Consider the following 20,161-nt stretch of genomic DNA (forward strand, 5'->3'; position numbering starts at 1 on the left):
GCTCAAGTAGGCAGGGCACAACCTGGTAGTAGCTTTACTTTATGTTTGAGCAAAGCTTCACGGTCGACCTGAATTTCCCAGTACAGCCATCGGCCTATTTGGGTTATCCATATCTTCTTCAGTGAACTTTGGGTTTTTGTGTCTTTTTTTTTTTTTTTTTTTTAGAGTGGGGTCGACGGGAATGGGACAGAGGGAGAGGGAGAATCCCAAGTAGGTGCCATACCCAGTGTGGAGCCCGATATGGGGCTCAGTCTCACAACCCTGAGATCATGACCTGAGCTGAAATCAAGAATCAGATGCATAACTGATTGAGCCACCCAGGTGCCCCTGGTTTTTGTGTCTTTCAAGAATTTTTTCTGTTTCATTCAAGTTGTTCCATTTCTGGACATAAAGTTATTGGTGTTATTCCCTATTATTCCACTAATATCTCTGTAATTTGTACTGATGTCACCTTTCTTACTGTTGACAATGGGAAGTTGTGTTTTCTTTCTTCTAGCCTGATTTCCTGATTAGTCTAGCTAGAAGTTTATCAATGTTATTGATCTTCTCAAAGAATCAGCTTGTTTCTTGATTATTCTCTCATTTTTCTGAGTTTTGTTTAATTGATTTCTTCTTTGATCTTTATTGTTTTCATTCTGCTTACTTTGGTTTTAAATTTGCTCTTCTTGTCTTACTCTCTCCAGGTGGAAGCTGAAGTCTCACATCCTTCTTCTCTAATCGGTGTTCAGTGCTATAAATTTGCTCCTAAATACTGCTTTCGTGGCATCCCACAAATCGTACATTGTATTTTTATTTTGATACAACTCAAAATTCTTTCTCATTTCCCTTTTTATTTCTATTTTTTCTTTGAGCCATGGATTATTTAGAAACTTGTTATTTAGTTTCTAAATATTTTGGAATTTTTCTAGAGGTTTTTCTATTATTTATCTCTGATTTAATTATCTTGTGGTCAGAGGACATACATTGTGTGATTTGAATCTTTTTGAATGTATTGAAAGTTCTTTTATGGCTAAGAATATAGTGTTCCTTGGTGAATGTTGCTTGTGCACTTGAAAAGAATGTGCATCTGCTGTTGCTGGGTGAGGTGATCTATAGATGTCAATCCAGGCAAGCTATGTGGTAGCATTGTGCAAATCACCTCTGTCCTTGTTGATTTTCTGTCTAGTTGTACATCATTTACTGAGGATGAAGTATTGGAATCCCTAACTACAATTGTAATTTTTTTAGTGGCCACGAAGCCTGGCCCAGAACCTTTCGCTTAAGTGCTCTGGGATCATTGTATCCCCTGAAGTAGGGATTATGTCTCATAATTCTTTTGATCCCAGTCAATAGTAGTGACTATTTAGTAAAAAATGATGTTGTCAATGTGAGAACTATTTGTTATATGTACTTACTGACTAGTTGAATATGAAGGTTATATTTAGATGAGATGCCTTTTCAGTGAAAACATACAAGCATTTGTATTTTATTTGATGTGTTTTACTTGGAAAAGAATTATAATATAAAAATTAATCTGTGTGCCACAAAATGACTCTGTAGGTTAGTCATGAATTCAGTTTAATTCAGTCAAAATGCCATTGAACTTTACTTTGACTAGGCAACCACAGTAGACTTTCAATGCAGGTTATATTAGGAAAAAAGTCTTTAAAAATTTGAAATAAACTCTTATTTGTCACCTAATATGTGCCATTTCTGTTAATCTTGGGGCATTAAATGTTTGATTTTCTTTTCCTAAGGTGGCTTGTATATCATTTGGATAACTTACATGATTTTTTTTTCTCCTAGAGCCATAAACATTCTAAGTGTATACGGCCGTTTCTGCCTTACTTCAATGTGTCACATCAGTTTGCTACCTTTGTTCTTAAAGGTTCTTTTGTAAGTAAATATGTGGGACTTTTATTTTGGTTTTCATTTGAGAAGTTACATGTTTTGTCACAGACTAGCAGTTTATAAGTGAAGTCTTCTATTAGGAGCTATAAAGTATTTGCATATAAAGGGATATAGGCACTGGTGTCTTCTACATGCTGACTGGTCTTAGTCAAACAGTACAGAAGCCACCAGGAGGCAAAACTGCGTGGCTAAAACTCTCCTGGGCTTTGAAGAACACTTAACAAAAGTCAGTTTGTAACAAAGGTGTTCTTGTTGGTAGAAGAAGCATCAGATATGTAGTCTAGGGAACTTTCAAGCATTTATCTTTTCAGTACTCTGTACAGAAAAACCAACAACATAAAAAGACACCAGATTCTTGCTGTTTCTACCTATTGTTAGTTTTTTTTTTTTAAAGATTTTATTTATTTATTTGAGAGAGAGAGAGAATGAGAGAGAGCACATGAGAGGGGGGAGGGGCAGAGGGAGAAGCAGACTCCCTGCCGAGCAGGGAGCCCGATGCGGGACTCGATCCCGGGACTCCAGGATCATGACCTGAGCCGAAGGCAGTCGCTCAACCAACTGAGCCACCCAGGCGCCCTACCTATTGTTAGTTTTGAACACAGAAAATACAGTGCCTTTTCTGACTACTAATTTCTACTACTAATTTCTGACTACAGTGCCTTTTCTGATTACTAATTGCATAAAAATTGTTTTTTCATACTAGAAAATTCCTAAAATGTGTTTTACACAGGTACAGTAGTGAGTATTTTTGAAGCAAAGGCACTAAAATCAATCTTTTTAAACATTTGCCAAAAGTCTGTGGCATTTATAGGAAATAAAATATTTGCTTGAACAATATCTTCCTACTTTCAGAATGTCACTATTTAAGATTTGAGGTGGGTCTTTTGGCAACTAGGAATAGACTGCACATTATCAATGGTTCGTTCTTGCTGGTACTAATTTTGGAAATCCTCAGAGGATATGATGAACCACTCAACTATGACTTTTTTTGTGTGTTTTCTCCTCAGAGTGAAATACCAGAGCTACAGGTGTGGTATACGAAGCTTGGAAAACCATCTACGAGATTTCTTTTTAAACAACTGGATTCTCTATGGGTAGTTTTAAAATAAATTCCTATATTTTGAGCATTGCAGATAGTAAAAGAGACAGACATTTGATTAATGAATTAATGGTTTTTAATTTTATAATTGATTTTATGACTGAAGTATAATAGAGCTAAAGTTGTCCCCAGCTGTTGTTTTTTTAAAATAGAAATCCTCCTCAAGGCATAATAGAAGTGTGTGTGTTTATAGGTGTGTTTGCTCTTAGCATTTAGTTTGTTGGCTTGCCCTTGCCCTTGGCTGCCCAAGTCAGAAAATTGAGTTTCATCTGAGACTGTCTTTCCTGCCCACCCTATCTTTGTATACCCCCATTGGTCAAGTCCAGAGCATTCTATCACCGACATGTTTCTCTTACATATTCCTTATTCTCCATTCCCACTGCTACTGCTTATTTCAGTTCCTTATTATCTCTCTCCTGGATTTTGGAAACTACTTCCTGTTTTTCCAGCCTCTAATGTGACTCTGTCTGGCCACCCATTACACTGCTACTAGAATGATGTGTCTAAAATGCAGATCTGAGTTTTGTCAATCCATTGCTCAAAGTCCCTCAGTGATTTTTCCTGTGAATTCACATCCCTTAGCATAGCACATGACCCTCGTTACCACCTCATGAGGTAAAAGACTGCTTTCATTTCTCGATGCATGTTCTTCTACTAATGTGGCCTGTCCTCACAGACCAAACTTCTTGTCTTTTTCAGAGCATGGCATGTCACTTTACTCATCTCTGTGACTTTGCACTTGCTTCTTCCTTCTCCTAGAATGCCTTCTCTTCATCTCTTTGTTGTTCTTCAAGACTCAGCTCAGGTGCTGCTTCCTGTGAAGCTTTCCCCACCAGTCCTAGCTCATAGCCACCTAGGAATAGGTGCTTACCTAGTTAAGCATTTTCCCCACTACACTGGGCACTTTGAGGATTGGGGCCCTGCCTTCTTTAGCTTTTTACCCCAGGTCCCTGCTATCACACTTAGCACATGGTAGTTCCTCAGGAAACATTTCAAAGAATGTGAATTGGTCCAAGTGAACACATTACTTCACCTAATTGACACAAATCTACTTTTCCTGGAAATTATTAATGTACTGTGAATCAACTAGTCGCTATCAGTGATTGAACACCATTTTTGTATTAAATTCTAAAAAAAGAGCAGTCTGCTTTTTGCACAACAAATTGCTAGAAATAGCACATTAAAATCAATTTTCCCCATAAGGAATATATCATTTGGGGTATTACCTGAGCCAGAATATGGTGCTACGTATTTCATAGATCTGACCAATAATTTATTATTAAAGCAAAGATACGGTATAAGCCCCTTGAATTCAAAGTAGAAAAAAAGCTGCTCAAATTTCCTAAAATGGGCATACATCTAATGCCTACATTAATTATGCAGAGGATTCTAGTGTCTTCAGAAGTCTACATGTAGCATAGAACAGCTGTGATATAGGGAGTGTTTCTATAGAGAAGGTCATGCACTGAGCAAAGCACTTTATAAACAGTATGTTGTTTAATCCTTGCAACAGCCCTAGGAGGTATGTATTTTTTCCCCTCATTTTGTGGCGAAGTGGCTTAAAAAGATGAAGCTGCCAAAAGCATAAATGTGACATAAACCTAACTTGCTAATTGAAATATATATTGAACATGTCAGAAGTAGGACCTTTTTTTTCTTTTTCTTTTTTTTTTTTTTTTTAAGATTTTATTTATTTGCGAGAGAGAGAATGAGAGACAGAGAGCATGAGAGGGAGGAGGGTCAGAGGGAGAAGCAGACTCCCTTCTGAGCAGGGAGCCCGATGCGGGACTCGATCCTGGGACTCCAGGATCATGACCTGAGCCGAAGGCAGTCGCTTAACCAACTGAGCCACCCAGGCGCCCAGACCTTTTTTTTTCTTAATAGTAAAAGGTTTTCTGTGATTAACAGCTGAGTCATCAGTGAGATTTTATGGATTTTTCTCCCTTAGTAAAGTCCTAAAAAGTAAATAAGCAGATCTCTTATTTATGTGTATTGAATATAAAGAGGCTCTGAGGAGCTTACAGTGTAATGGCAAAGAATAGACAAATAGAAATTTTGGTGTCATCTAGTCCTCCTTCCCTCCACAGAGGGAAATTCTTTTAAAATCCTGTCTACAAAGTATAATTTTATAAAGTCTTCTAAATAAGGAAAAAGACCCCCAAGGCCTTGATTTTGGGTGTGGCCTTCATGAGTGGTTATGAAGTTTTAGCAGAAGTGAGTCTGGCTTTTCTTTAAGTTGATTTTTCAAGAAGTTGATTTTGCCCAGATGACATGAGCCAAAGCACCTGGCTTTGACCTCTGCATTTTCGTTTTCCAGCTTCTCGACAGCAGTGGCACCTTCACCCTGGAGCTGCAGGAGGACGAGCTCTTCACGCTCACCACTCTCACAACCGGGGGCAAGGGCAGCTACCCGCTGCCTCCAAAGTCCCAGCCCTTCCCACGAATTTATAAAGATGATTTCGATTTTGGTAAGTTTTGTTTGTTTTTACTAAAACTTAGTGTGGTTTCCATTTCCAGCAGTAGTGGGTAGATTTCTACCTGTCAGACGGGTGTGTGATGGAACACCTGTAAAGTGTAGCTCTGAACGTCCACATGGTAACTGAGACCTCATTTTGGTATTTCCTCAAGGAGACTCTCAGCTTGAGAGCCCTGTATTTTTCAGCGCCAGAAAAAACATAGAAGTCATTGTCAGAATGAAAGCTATTGGTTTTGGTGAAGCTTAAGGTTTGTGACCCTGCCACTGCCCTGTTACCCACATTCACGAAAGCCATTCCTGGTTTCCTCCATGAGTGTGGAGGTGAAGGTCCTTCACTTTCTGCAGGGCTAGTGGACTGCGTGCTGAGGGCAGTTATGCTCCCCTTGGGTGCTTCACCTCATTATCTACCCGGGCATTTTATACTTGCACTCTCCTGGTTTTCTAGGAAGATCTGTCCTAAAGCTGCAGAAAAGCTTTTGATTTTAGGTAATGTAGGAAAACTGCTTGAAAAGTTGGAAGGCACCGCGTTGTGGGTATAACCCCAGATCACTCAGTACGTGCCAGAACTTGTTGACCAGGAGACGTACAGCTTCTGGATCTCACAGACAGGGTCAGATGGCCCTCTTCTTTGCTCCTCAAATCCGCAGCTGTAGGAGAGAAGCAGGGAGGGGGACCATTGAGAGCACTCTTGAACCTCCTGTCTGCAGGGCTGCTCTTTCCAGCATGGCTGGTTGGAGACTCCTGCTACCCCCTTCCAGTCACCCTCACGGTTGCAGGGTCTCCGCTCCCTTTCCCCAGAAGGGATATCTTGGTTAATTGCAGTATAAGGCCCTTTGGACTGTGTACTGGAGTCCTCTCAGTTATTTGCATAACATGGACAACAGGGACCCTCAGGGGGGCTCTGTGCTTTGTTTTCTTGCGATTCTCTAAAGTGGCCTCTTAGATGAATCCATGAATTATGCCACCAGGAATGTCTTTGCAATCTGTTGCTCACTTCGGTGTTGGCAAAGGTAATTCCTCTTGTCTTCAGTAAAGGAGTCTGTGTGGGATATGGCCTAGTTAACAAGAGGGAAGTTCCCCCAATACCAGAATTACTTATTCTATGACCTGAAAACTGAAAGGCAATTCTAAACCTTCAAATCTAAAGTATAATGCTTCATTGACTACAAAATAAACTAAGAACTCTAAGTCAGGCCGTAGCACTCCTTTACGTGGTTCTTAATTTCTCAAATGATGAACATGAAAACACAGAAAAGCATGAAGTATGAAATTAGGTATAAGATTATGACTAAAAGTGCTCTTCTATAGCCTTTGTCATTCTAAGACTGTGATTTAATTTAATAAAACTAAAAGAAAAGATTGATAGATAGCTTAGGCCCAACTGCTTTTGCTTCATTTTAGAAATAGAAGAAAATTTGTAATTTGTAAATTCTATAGTTGATATAGTGAGGCTTTTCTAATCTTCTGTCAGCTGATGACTGTGACCAGGGATGTAGAACCTCATTTGGCAGATACTAGAAATAACAAAACTATCTCTTATTGAGCCCTGGCTAGGTGCTGGTTTATGTACACACTTTACATGCGTTCTTTTATTTAATTCTCTTGTCCTCATGCCCACTTAGAAAGGAGGGTACTTGAGACACAGGGTAGTTAAACAACTTGGCCAGGAGGACAGACTGAACTAGAATTTAAACCTTGGGTCTGCCTTTCTCTAAAACTCATGATCTTTCCTCTTACGCAGTTGCAAGGATTAAATATGTAAAGTCTGTCTATCAAACTGATCATGTTGGTATTGAGTAATAACGATGATACAAAAATCAATCTCTTTATTAACCTAACTCCTAAACTTCCGCTTGTTATAAGTATCATTTACTTATTTAGGACTTTTCAAAAGTGTTTCAAAATATGCCATAAAATATCAGAGAGGAGGATTTTATACTAACCAGAGAATTTAATTGTGTTCTGAACAGATTACCCATTTTTTAGTGAAGCTCCGAATTTTGCTGATCAGACTGGCGTCTTTGAATACTTTACGAACATTGAAGACCCTGGAGAGCATCGCTTCACGCTACGCCAAGTTCTCAATCAGCGGCCCATTACTTGGGCTGCTGATGCATACAACACCATCAGTATTATAGGAGATTACAAATGGTATATAAAATTGGTGTCCTTAATGTAGATCTAGCTGAAATAACCTTGTAATATTGTCAGGTACATTCTGAAGTGAAGACTTTTCAATGGTCTTCCTTGTACAAGAACTAAATGGGTGTGTGGTAATTGTTGAATGTCATGGCCACAAGCCAGCACGTGGTTATGCTGCCTCAGTGTCCTTCCCTCAGATTTGCCCAGTTTAATAGTGATTGCTGCAGGAACAGATTGCTTTTAATATAGAAATTGAGGACTTTTGGATCCAGTTATAATTTAATATTTATTTATAAACAGGCTTTGTGATTTGTGTGTTGTTTTTGGTGTTGCTGGAGAGTTGATTTATTGATCTGGTGTTGCCACCTGCTGGATCCATTCTAGACTTACACTGTTTCAGCCTTCGTAGAAAATCTATTTGCCGGGTGACGGTAGATGGCAATAGTGAAAAGCAAATCAGCTTTTACTTGGTGAGTGAATTCAGCTCTTTTCTTCAGGCATTTGTTCAAGAGACAATGCGTATTTATTCTACACTTAAAACGTAATGACAAACCAAAACTTCACCTTCCCTATTAAGTCAGTTGTGGGATTCTCATGTACTGACTTATTATACCTGTTTCAGGTGTTTCTTTTCTATTTTTTCTCTTAACTAGTATAATTCTGTAACACAGAAGTCAAGCATTCCAGGTTTAGTGGTAGTAACTGTTAACGCGAAGTCACCAGGCAGCCGTATCTATTACTTGGAAATCGGTCCGGGCAGGGAAGGTAAATCTGAAAAGAGTCTTGACTTATTTATCTGTGGAATGCTGCACAAAGTCTTTATCCCTTCTCTATTGCCTTTCTCCCTATTAGAAATCCCAAATTCTAGTTCTAAGCTCTGCTGTAAGTCTTGAGAAATTTTCAGTTACCCGGTTTCCGGAACCTGTACAGTACCATGGAGATTTATGGGTACAATGAAGAATGCTTGCCTAATTTAGGATAACTTGCTGGCTTGTTTTTTTATACAGCAAAAATGCCATTTATCCCACATCTCTGTACTAGACACTTTACCTTGGATTTTCTGATCGTGCCAGTGGGATGTGTGGTTTTTCATTTGCTACCTGTGGTCTTATGAGACAGGTGGCTGGGTTTACTGGTCTAAGGGATGGGCCCCATTATTTTGGTTACCGGTTTGGAAGCCAGCCACCATAGAAAACCTTTAAGTTTCTGCAACAACTGTTATCCTCCTTGCTTGTGAATACTACAGAAGAGTGGCTTTCCCTGACAAACTCTTATTTCTGGCTGGGACTCTAGAAAAATCGAGAGACTCTTTAATTGTAGTAGAGAGGGGATAGAGCACTATTCAAAGAGTAACCAAACGACTTTATAACTTTGAAGATTTTGCATTATTTAAGTAGTAATGATCATCTTTACTGCTGCAGTGGGTAAGGGAGTGGGAGGGGGAAGCAGGGAAAGAGGGAAAGAGTGACATGGTTTGAATGAGAAAGAATGAGGAAAGAGCAGCGATGCCCTTCAAGAAGGGACTATTTTCATCTTTCTTAGCCCTGCTTTCATTGTGCAACCGCCTGCTCAGGAATATGCAGTGACTGTCTCCAGTGACCCAGTCAGATCTACACGTCTATGCCTGACTTCCAAGACCCTTTCACATTTGGGCTCTTCCTATTTATTACATGCTATTTCCCAATATTTGGGGATCTGTTCAGAGATCCCCACATGTGCCATGCTCATTTCTGTTTTCTGGCTGCAATCCCCTCTTACTGTAGGGAAAGGAGGGAGTGAAAACTCGATCATACTACCCACGGGTATGAGCCTCCCATAACTACCGATGGCAGAGTTATCATCCTCCCCACCTTATGGATTGGGAAACCAAGGCTTGAGGGTAAGATTTACCCAAGATCCCATACTTGTAAGTTCTAGAACTGGGGCGAGAGGCCAGGACTGTCTGGTGCTTAGCTTAGCCCATACCCTTTGGACTACCACCTCACAGTTTAATCACTGTCTCATTCCTAAGAGGAGGAGAGGGAGGATGAGGGTGGTTTACCTGTAGCGCTATTTTAAAGTCGGCTCTCAGTGTGCACATACTGTCATCAGTTCTTAGGATGTGTTTGCAGGGGGGCTTCCTCGATCATCCTTAGATTTAGTTAAGTACCAGCACAGTAATTGGACTATAGAGGGTAGACTTTCCCAAAGCTACTCAAGACTTCCATCTTGTTAGTAAGCTTTGGTTGGGACCTGAGGACAATCACAAAATCACAGAATTACCTTTCACTGCACACATCCAAACTCTGCATCCTTTTGGTTAAATTTACTTAATGTACTGGCCAGTTTTTGTGTCCTCAGCACTACCAAGAGATTATGGCTCTGGAAGACGAGACCACACTTTTATTCTGTTTCATTCATTGTCTTCGAAATCGCCTGCAAGTTCTGATGTGGGAATATTTATTCTGGAAAGGGATGTAAAAAAAGGAGGTTAGATCTTCTCCCACTCTGACTCTAAATAGAGTAAGTTTCTGGTGCTGACAGTTCTTACACTTCCGATGAACCAGAACAGAGGGAGGGGATGTATGGAGCAATGTTGATCCCTCATGGTTTCCTGCTGGGGACAGTCTACAGAGAGAAAAGTTCCCTCTACTTGGGAGGAGGTACAAGACAGATTGGGCTTTAGTTAACTTTGCATCTGATTTTCCTGTAAAGTAGCCCAGCTTTGATTAGATGATTCACTGTGGATTTTCTGGATTGTTGCACGTCTGTTGTAGCTACTTCTTTTTTTTATATTTTTCTTTACAAAGTAAAATCTTATTGTGCAAAATTCACTGATAAGAAACTGAGAAATATAAAAGCCACATCATTCTAGGTCTCTTTTCCCCCCATTTCCAAAATATATTTCTTGACATTCTCAGTTATATTTTAGGTAAATTGCTCGCTTTATTACTTGGCTTTGTGCAGGCTTTCTTTCCTGTTTGCAGTTAGAGTTTGAGTAGGAGGTATATTATTTTCAGAGATCATGTAGGTTTGGGGATGGTTGTATCATTGCAGAAGGCATCTAGTAGCATTTATAAAAGAAGCCTGGAGCAGAGCTCACTATTAAAGCTCTAGTAGTTTCTGGTTGGCTGAGTTTTCCCCCTCCTTTGATGTACCCCTGTCAATCAGTAATGGCAGGCAGGGTTTTACTGTCCCTGTATGGACAGAGATGCTCCGTAGGGGAAAATGGCTCTCAGAGTAGGATTCCTGGACCAGGGGCACCAGCATCACCCGGGAATTTGTTAGACAGGCAGATTCAAGAGCCCCATCCCAAACCTACTGAATTAGACACTGTGGGGTGGGGCCAACAGACTGAATTTAATAAGCCCTCCAGGTGATGTCAGTGCTGTTCAAATTTGAAAACCTGCTGTAGAGTCAATATAGAGTTGTCTCTGTGTTTGCAGAGAAATAATTTGAGATCTTTCTTCTGGAGTTTTTAAGTCTTGGTAGGGTTAAAGATAAAAATTAGCCCCAAAGTAGCTTATGTTCTCCTAGGGGCCCCTAGCTTTGCCTACACTGCTTCTCTTAGCTGATGGAAATTTAATAAACTTTCTTTGTTCTGAATTGAATGGATCTTTTATGTATTCCTAGGGGAAAAAAAAAAGCCTTCTTTTAACATTATATTCTTAGGATGAGAAGTTGTTTTATTGTAGAGAGACAAGAAATGTGTTGAGACTTAAAAACAATAAATGTTATTTTCCAGTAACATTAAAAGAGGCAATGAAATGACTTAACTTCAGCCACATAAAACTTAAAACTGTCATCAATGAAGATATTTTTTTTTTCATCATTGAAGATTCTTGAAGCCCATCCCTGCTATAAGCACAGACTTAGCAAATCACATACTCACCTCAGTTAGAAGTGTGGAAGCGTGTGGCTGTGAAGGGACACGTTTGTGCGGCATCCGGAGCAGTACAATTAAGAGCGCTAACGAACAGTTTCATTCTGCAGGTCCAATCTGACTGTAACATGTGATGTTTACATAGAGACTCCTGAGAAGGGAGGCGTGTTCATTGCCGGAAGAGTGAACAAAGGTGGTATCTTGATTAGAGGCGCCAGAGGAGTTTTCTTCTGGATTTTTGCAAATGGAACCTACAGAGTTACGGGTGATCTAGGTAAGTGACTTCTTCTGTAGCACATGACTCGCTATGAAATATGCCACGGTGAGCTTGTCACTTACTGTGTAATGAGAGCGCTTTACCTCAAGGGGCTTGTACGTCTAACTGCGAAGAGATGCAACACATGTAAGCACATGCAACACATGTAAATGATTCAAAATTGGAGAGTTAATTAGAGAGGCAGCTGGTTAAAGGAAATGGTGCAGGGTTTTTTCAGGTAGAGCCGAGCTAGGCTGTCAGGGTAGGATTTGCATAGACTGGGGTGAGGTGGACGTATAGGGACAGAATGGCCAGGAAACCCCATTAATAAAAAGCAAGACTGCAAGAGTGTGCTAGTGTGCTTATGGAAATACAAGGAGAAGGATGGGTCTGCTTTAAATGGAGAAATCCTGTTTCCCAACTTAGTTAATAACTTGAAAGCAGCTTGACTTTTTTCCATTCATCTTAAACAGCCCTTGTCTTATGTAGAATAGCGTTTTATCCAGGATAGGTGCTTAGAATGTGTCCGTGTAGAATTCTGTCCAATTCACTTTGGTGTTAGTACACCCCGCTCTGTTGAAACAGACCATATTGGTGCTGCGTCTTCTTGATTCCTCGTCTCTTGGCTTCCCCCTGCATTTGTAAAAAATCTTCTCTCCTATAGTTTGCTACTCTTTGCCTCTTCCTAAGGTGGAAAGGGCTCCACAAGTAATAAAGAGTGGGTTATAAGGACACTAGAGTAAGATTGCAAAATCATAGCATGACCCATCTAGAATGTTCCTCAGTAATTGCCCAGTCCAATTGATTTTCCCAAAGGAGAGGTTAATTGAGAGGTTAATTGATTTGCCCAAAGTCTCAAAATGAGTTAGTAGCAGAACTGGAACCAGCAATTTACATCCAGGTCTTTAGTCCCCACTCTTCTTGTGTTTTAAACTGCCCACTCAACATCTTATTCTGGTTTCTTTCAGGCATTTAAATATAATCTATCCCCAAATTAACTCACTGTTTTCTCCCTCTAATTCTCAGTTCATGCTATTCCCATGTAACCAGTTACGCCAGCTAGAAATCTTATAGTGACCTTTGACCACTACTCCTTATTCTTTATATCCAATCCGATCGAGCGTAAATCTACGCCTGAACTGTAGAAGTTAACACATTATACTGTGGTTGGTTTGTAAGTTTATGTCACTGGTTCTCCTGTGAGCTCACATATGATATATGACTCAGAGTAGAATCCCAATACATGCTTGTGGAATGCATGCCTGAATGAAGGATGTTTTGTTTTAAATCAGTGGTAGATCTGGAAATGCAGATCTTTATTAAGGCTTACTTTACTACATACAAATGCTGCCTGAGAACCCCAACTGAGCTATGTAATTCTGTAATTTCAATTTTAAAAATATATCACGTTAGGATAATCTTTTTGTGTTGCAGCTGGATGGATCATATATGCTTTAGGACATGTTGACGTTACAGCAAAAACTTGGTATACACTCACATTAATTATTAAGGTAAGTATTGCTGATCGGAATGCCTGGAGGTAAAATATTCTTTTCTTATGCCTTTCTGGCATTTTCTGTTATCAGATGAGAGGGGAAAAGTGTGATAAACATAGTAATGGAAACAGGGAGAGAATCTGCCAGGATATCAGCAAACCAGCAGACCCCAGGGTGATACTGTGTGTCAGGGTAAACCCGCATGAGAACCACCAGCTATTGACTTTATCACTCCGCAGTTTTTTAAAATTTTGGTTCTGTTTTTTAAACTCAGGGGTAATTGGTAGATAGTCAATAATTGAATTATTTTTTTCCAAGTTGGCTGAACCAAGATTATAAATTGGAGCCTATAAATTTATTTCTGGTGGCTGAGAGTAACTGTCAGCGATAAGTACAATTTTTTAGAAGTTGGTTTCCGTGAATACTTTTGTCAAAGAAGATACCAGATTAATTGTAGGATCATGGCATCTAAAAATATTTGTCAAAATCACTGGGCCATCATGAGTTATTGATGGACATGCATCCAAGGGATGCTGTGTAGAAACTTCTGTGTAATGCACTGCTGCTGTCTGGCAATATGGTTCTTCCGTAAGTTGGTGTAGGTTAGGGGGCGCCTGGGTGGCTCAGTCGTTAAGCGTCTGCCTTCGGCTCAGGTCATGATTCCAGGTCCTGGGATCGAGCCCCGCATCGGGCTCCCTGCTCCGCGGGAAGCCTGCTTCTCCCTCTCCCACTCCCCCTGCTTGTGTTCCCTCTCTCGCTGTCTCTCTCTCTCTGTCAAATAAATAAATAAAATCTTTAAAAAAAAAAAAAAAAGTTGGTGTAGGTTAGAATAGCAGTTAAATATGGAAATCAGATAACTTTTTCAAATTGTTCTCATCTCTTACCCAACCACCCAAAATGACAATACACGTTTTTTAGGCGGTAACAATATGTTCTGAGCATCTGGTTTGGGTGTGGCGTTGTGTATTTAACTCGGCCACACTCGATGGGCCCAGCTTTGTTCCCAGTTCTTCCCTTTCATGGCAAACAGAGGTGGTCTGGGCTGGCTTTACTTGCAGGTGGAGGGGAGGGTCTTTTACGTGCCTCTTGGGGCGCACATGTGCTGGTATTTGATTAGGCAGATAATTAGAAATGGAATTGCATTTTGAATTTTGACAGATCCTGCCCTATTGCTAGCCAAGCTGTATCCATTTTATAGCAGTTATAATAATATTTGATACTACCTATTTTTTAAAAAAAGATTTTATTTATTTATTTGACAGAGAGAGACAAAGCGAGAGAGGGAACACAAGCAGGGGGAGTGGGAGAGGGAGAAGCAGGCTTCCTTGCCGAGCAGGGAGCCTGATGCGGGGCTCGATCCCAGGACCCTGGGATCATGACCTGAGCCCAAGTCAGACACTTAACGACTGAGCCACCCAGCCTCTCCTTGATACTACCTATTTTTTTTTTTTAAAGATTTTATTTATTCATCTGAGAGAGACAATGAGATAGAGAGAGCATGAGAGGGGGGAGTGGGAGAGGGAGAAGCAGACTCCCCACCGAGCAGGGAGCCCGATGCGGGACTCGATCCAGGGACTCCAGGATCATGACCTGAGCCAAAGGCAGTCGCCCAACCAACTGAGCCACCCAGGCGCCCCGATACTATCTATTTTTAAGGATTGTTTTTCAAACTAATTGATATGATTTATATTTCCTTGATAATGAGGGAGCTTGCACCCCTTAGGTTTATTGGTTATTTGTATTTTTCTCTCTTCTCTGAAGTTACCTGTTCATATTCTTTCCTCATTTCTTATTGTTTTCTTTTTCTGATGGATTCATATGAATTTATTATATATTCTGAGTAGTGACCCGTTGTCTGTTACGTATGTCACAGATATTTTCTTCTGTCCTGTCATGTGTATTTCAATTTTGCTTATGGTATGTTTCATGAATAGAAGTTTTAAATTTTGGTTCTGTCAAATATTTCACTTTTTTTTTTTTATTGTTTTTGTGTTTTATTTAAGAAGAACTTCACCTTTCTCAAGGTGAGGAACATTTTTTGTTCTCTAAACTAAACCAAGTTTAGGATTTTTTTATGTTAAAGTCTTTTTTTATTTTTTTAAAAGATTTTATTTATTTATTTGACAGAGAGATTGAGAGAGAGCACAAGTAGGCAGAGCGGCAGGCAGAGGGAGAGGGAGAAGCAGGCTCTCCGCTGAGCAGGGAGCCCGATGCGGGGCTCGATCCCAGGACCCTGGGATCATGACCTGAGCTGAAGGCAGATGCTTAATCGACTGAGCCACCCAAGCGCCCCTGAAGTCTTTTTTTTTTTTTTAAGATTTTATTTATTTTGGGGGGAGGAGCAGAGGCAGAGGGAGAGAGAGAATCCCAAGCAGACTCCCCACTGAGCATGGAGCCCCCACATGGGGCTAGATCCCAGCTGAGATCATGACCTAAGCTGAAGTCAAGAGTCAGACGCCTAACCGACTGAGCCACCCGGGTGCCCCCATGTTGAAGTCTTTAATACATCTGGAATTTACTTGTGAATCATAAAGGGGAAGAGCCCAGTATAATTTTTTTTAAACAAATGGATAGCCATCATCATTTATTAACTAGACTGTCCTTTTGCCTATGATTTAACGGCCACCTTTTTGATGTAACAAATCATCACATGTGCATAGGTTATTTCTGAACTTTGTTCTTTATATTGCTTTGTCTTTTATTATCCAAAATCTTTGATTACATAGTTTACTCCCTTACTTCCTTCAGGTTCTTTCCTGACCACCTTGTATAAAACAGCCCCCATCTTCCTTTCTGCCCCTCTTCCCTTAGGGAATGAAGTGAGTGTTGTTAGCAGTAGGGATTTTTTTTTTTTTAAGGTTTTATTTATTTATTTGACAGGGACACAGCGGGAGAGGGAACACAAGCAGGGGGAGTGGGAGAGGGAGAAGCAGGCTTCCCGCCGAGCACGGAGCCTGATGCGGGGTTGGATCCCAGGACCCCGGGATCACGACCTGAGCCGAAGGCAGACGCCTAACGACTGAGCCACCCAGACGCCCCAGCAGTAGGGATGTTTGAACCAGGCAGACCTGTGTGCATACTTCCTTGCTGACACCTGCTAACTTCCTGCAAGTTAGTCACCTCTTTGAGCTTCTGTTTCCTTATCTGTAAAAGGGGGATAACTTCTGTAAGGTTGTTTTAGGGTTAAATGTTTTTATTCTTTCATTCAATACATGTCTATTAAGCACCTTGTATGTATACTTTACTAGGTGCTAGGGATGCAGCAGTGAACAAGACACACAAGGTTCCTGCTCTCCTAGAGCCTGTATTCTTCTAGGACACAGGTTGGCAAAGTCTTTATTTTAGGCTTTGTGAGCCATCTGGTCTGTGCAACTTTGCTCAACTCTGCTTGTGTCGTGAGAAAGCAACTACAGACAGTAGATAAATGAATGTGTGTGGCTGTGATTCCAATAACATTTTATTTGTAAAAATAGGTGGCTGGCCTGTGGGCCATAGATGGCTGCCTCCTGTTCTAAGACAGTAAAAAAACAAATCAGTCAATCAAATTGTGAAGAAAAAAATGGGACAATGAGACAAAGTAGCTCCCTTGTCTGGATTCTCTAGGTGGAGAGACCAGGGGAAGGGCTTTTGAAGTTGGTGCTCTTTGAGCTGAGATGTGCCTGGTGGGAGGAGCACTGGGCAGAGGACGCTGCTAGTGACTGGCCTGGTGTGAGGAGCAGCCTGGAGGGCGCCCCCAGCAGGCGGCCGTGGGGAGGGGATGAAGTGCAGCTAGGCTGTGTGACCTTGTATTGGCTCAGTGTTAATAGTCCCTATTGGCCCCTTTGAGGGCTGCAGAGAGCTGCGCACGTATATGGCAGTGGGAATGTGAGTTCCCTGAACGTGGAGTTGGAGAACTAAGATTCAGGTTCTAGCTCTGCTGGTGAATCTATGATTTTGACTTTTAGTCTCACATCTCCGTATCTCCCTCCATAAGATGAAAGAATGAAATTAAGGCCCATTGCATTGTAATTCTGTGACTTAAAAACAGATTTTATTTTGGTCCTTAGCCTAGTGCTTTGGATCTTTAGCTCTTTACCCTTTGAAATTAGCTACTTGTAAATGTTTAGCTGCAATTGATATGCTGTGAATATATGCTCATACACGCGCTAGAATAATGATAATAAGAGCTAGTGTTTATTATCTGCTGTATGCCGGGCACTTGGCTCTGCAGGAATGGCAGCTGTCTGAGGAAGTTATGTTTATCTTTCTCTGTCAGTGACCAGTAAGTCATTTCTATAGATATTTTCCCTTCTTACCCCCTGATCTCCCCCCACCCCAATCATCAGTTTAACTGATGGTTACTATTTTTCTAACCTAAGGGTGGGCTCTTCGTGTGACTTTGAAGTGATATTCTGTACATGGGAACAAAAAGGACTTCAATAAATGGATGCTCTGGCTCCAGGAGCCACGTCCAAAGAGCTGGTGGCTGTTAGACAACGTGTGTGCATGCAAGTACTTGTAAATTACAAATGTTTATTTTAGTGGGCTTTTGTCTAAAACTTTATGATGCTATGGAAAGTTTTACATTTCTGTTGGTTTTACAGCATCTCGGTGGGGTACAAGGAAATCCTGAGGTCTTCCTTGTGCCTTGAAAACTTTTTACATATGTAGATAAGAATTTCCTCTAAGAGAATTTTTCCTGTGTTTCCAGCTTTTGCTCAGACTGTGGAATTGTGTTTTGCCATGGTCTGAAGTGAGAAGGATGTTTGCTCCACTGACTAGATTGGCCGTACATATTAAGAAACGGACCTCAGAGAATCACTTTTATACGTCTTCAAGGGGTGCGTTTGTCTTTCCTCCAGGGCCGGTTCTCCTCTGGCATGCTGAACGGCAGGTATGTCTGGACGAACATCCCTGTGAGTTTCCCGAAGAATGGCTGGGCTGCCATTGGAACGCACTCCTTTGAATTTGCACAGTTTGACAACTTTCATGTGGAAGCCACAAGCTAATATTCACGGAGCACCATAGAACCACTCTCTGGGTTTTCTTTCTTTCTGGTTTTGGTTGAGAGCCAGTTCTTTTGATGGATCAATATATGAGCCTCTTGGAGGCTAACAATAGTGAAGAGTAAATGGGGAGAGAAATACATGTTTGCTTGATCTTCTGGAAGATATTTTTAGAACTAGTGCCCAGGGAAACCGATGAATCTTGAACATGACCTGATATGTCCCCTAAAATTCAAGCTGTGCAGCGGTCCTCTTGTGAGGCGTGGTTTGGGTGGTTCACACCTCGAAGCCTTGGCACTGATGCTGAGCTGGCTTTCTCCATCGCACGCGCAAGGGATCGTGTGGACGGCAGTAACCCGATCATCACAGACCGACTGTGTGTCTGAGTGAGTGGATGGCCTCGTCCGGAGGTCACACCACACCGTAGGGAGCTGAAGAACACTGGAAGTGCTGCTTTTTGAAAACCACTTCAACACATTAGTCTTAACACTCTAAAGAGTATTTTTTCTTTTCCTTTTTACGATGATGCTTTTGAATTATAGATATGATGAGTGGATGTGTCGTGATTGCAAAAATGCCTCACTAATAAACTACCTCTAAAGCTAGTCCTGCAGTAATCGATATGAGCAGATTAATTGGGTTATCTGCAGTTATTAATTCTTTTAAATCCAACCTTTAGTCTTGTAACCCTTAAGACTCTCTGTGAACATTTCCCCAGGTGGCTGGAAGAAGGAAGAAAATCCCACATAGCCAGTGCTTTCCGTGGGTCTACAGATGAAGCTGGAGCAATTTTCTTGTGTCTCATGTCATGGTGCCTCTCGCGGCCTTCTTGTGTGCTGCTGGCCATGGACTAACACAGCTAATGCATTCTCTTATCTTTGTGTGTGGAAGAAGGGGCACACTAAGCTTCTGCTAGCTCATAGAATTGGATCATCCTTTAATATTCAGTGTGGTTAGATGCATTTATTTCATGAAAGTACAAATGTGTTTATATTTGAGTGTGGGGAGCATATTTCTCATGCAGTATAATTTATATCTAAGCATTAGTGGACCTCCTAGAAACAACTCCATTGTTCATGTCGATAAAGTAAATTCTGGAATTCTCTAAAATGAAAGTTCAAAACTTCACTGGACTAATATTAGAATTTTGGTATTTGTAATGGTTTAACATAGGCTAAACTGAATGAAGTTTTGTATGTCTATTAAAGACAAAAAGCTCAATATTATAATATATCAGATTATAGAGAAAATTTTTTAATTAAAACCAAGTCTAAGTGATTTCCACATCAGGTCTCTACAGATTTTTTAAGTTAGCTTTATTGTGGTATAATTTACATACAATAAAATGTTCCCATTTTAAGTATACAGTTAAATGAGTCTTAATAAATGGATACACGCACAAAACCAACACCCCAACCAAGCTATGAACATTTCCATTACCCCAGAAAGTTCTCGTGTTGCACCTGAGCAATAATGTCTTCTCACCTGCCCCCATCTCAGATTTCTGTTGCTACTGATAAGTTTTCATTGTTCCAAAACATTATAGAAGTGGCGTCATACACTATGTACTCTTTTGTGAATGGTTTCTTTCATTCAGCATAATGCTTTTGAGATTTGTCTGTGTTGCTATGTATATCAATGGTTTGCTCCTTATTTCAAAGAATATTCCATTGTATGATTAAACCACAATTTGTCATTCTCTTCCCTCACTTTTTGGAATTCCAAATAAATCTGTTATGAACATTTGTGTACAAGTCTTTGTGTGGACATATGTTATCATTTCTTTTTTTTAAAGATTTATTTATTTTAGAGAGAGCAGGGGAAGGAGCAGAGGGAGAGTGAAAGAGAATCTCAAGCAGACTCCCCGCTGAGTCTGGAGCCTGACTCAGGGCTCGATCTCAGGACCCCAATGTCATGACCTGAGCTAAAATCAAGAGTCGGACACTTAACCAACT

The 20,161-nt window shown here is 40.6% G+C and overlaps 1 protein-coding gene across 9 annotated transcripts in view; it reads left to right on the plus strand.

Annotated features, from left to right (window-relative positions):
• Positions 1 to 19,960, plus strand: part of GALC (galactosylceramidase) — a 62,358-nt gene extending 42,398 nt beyond the window's left edge. For 6 of the 9 annotated variants that reach the window (XM_031029455.2, XM_081830089.1, XM_031029454.2 and 3 more), the window contains 7 exons: positions 1,786 to 1,875; positions 2,898 to 2,984; positions 5,307 to 5,457; positions 7,436 to 7,616; positions 11,580 to 11,743; positions 13,160 to 13,236; positions 17,912 to 19,960. In XM_031029455.2, the coding sequence (XP_030885315.1) occupies positions 1,786 to 1,875; positions 2,898 to 2,984; positions 5,307 to 5,457; positions 7,436 to 7,616; positions 11,580 to 11,743; positions 13,160 to 13,236; positions 17,912 to 18,166 (1,005 nt within the window). In that variant the 3' untranslated portion in view covers positions 18,167 to 19,960. Of the gene's footprint in view, positions 1 to 1,785; positions 1,876 to 2,897; positions 2,985 to 5,306; positions 5,458 to 7,435; positions 7,617 to 7,907; positions 8,078 to 11,579; positions 11,744 to 13,159; positions 13,237 to 17,911 lie in introns of those variants that run through there. The other 3 variants (XM_081830088.1, XM_081830090.1, XR_014148324.1) reach the window with 3 other exon arrangements.
• The last annotated feature ends 201 nt before the right edge of the window (positions 19,961 to 20,161 follow it).

The sequence above is a fragment of the Leptonychotes weddellii genome, chromosome 9 (genome assembly GCF_054177405.1).
Source record: "Leptonychotes weddellii isolate Sample4059 chromosome 9, ASM5417740v2, whole genome shotgun sequence".
Taxonomy (NCBI): Eukaryota; Metazoa; Chordata; class Mammalia; order Carnivora; family Phocidae; genus Leptonychotes; species Leptonychotes weddellii.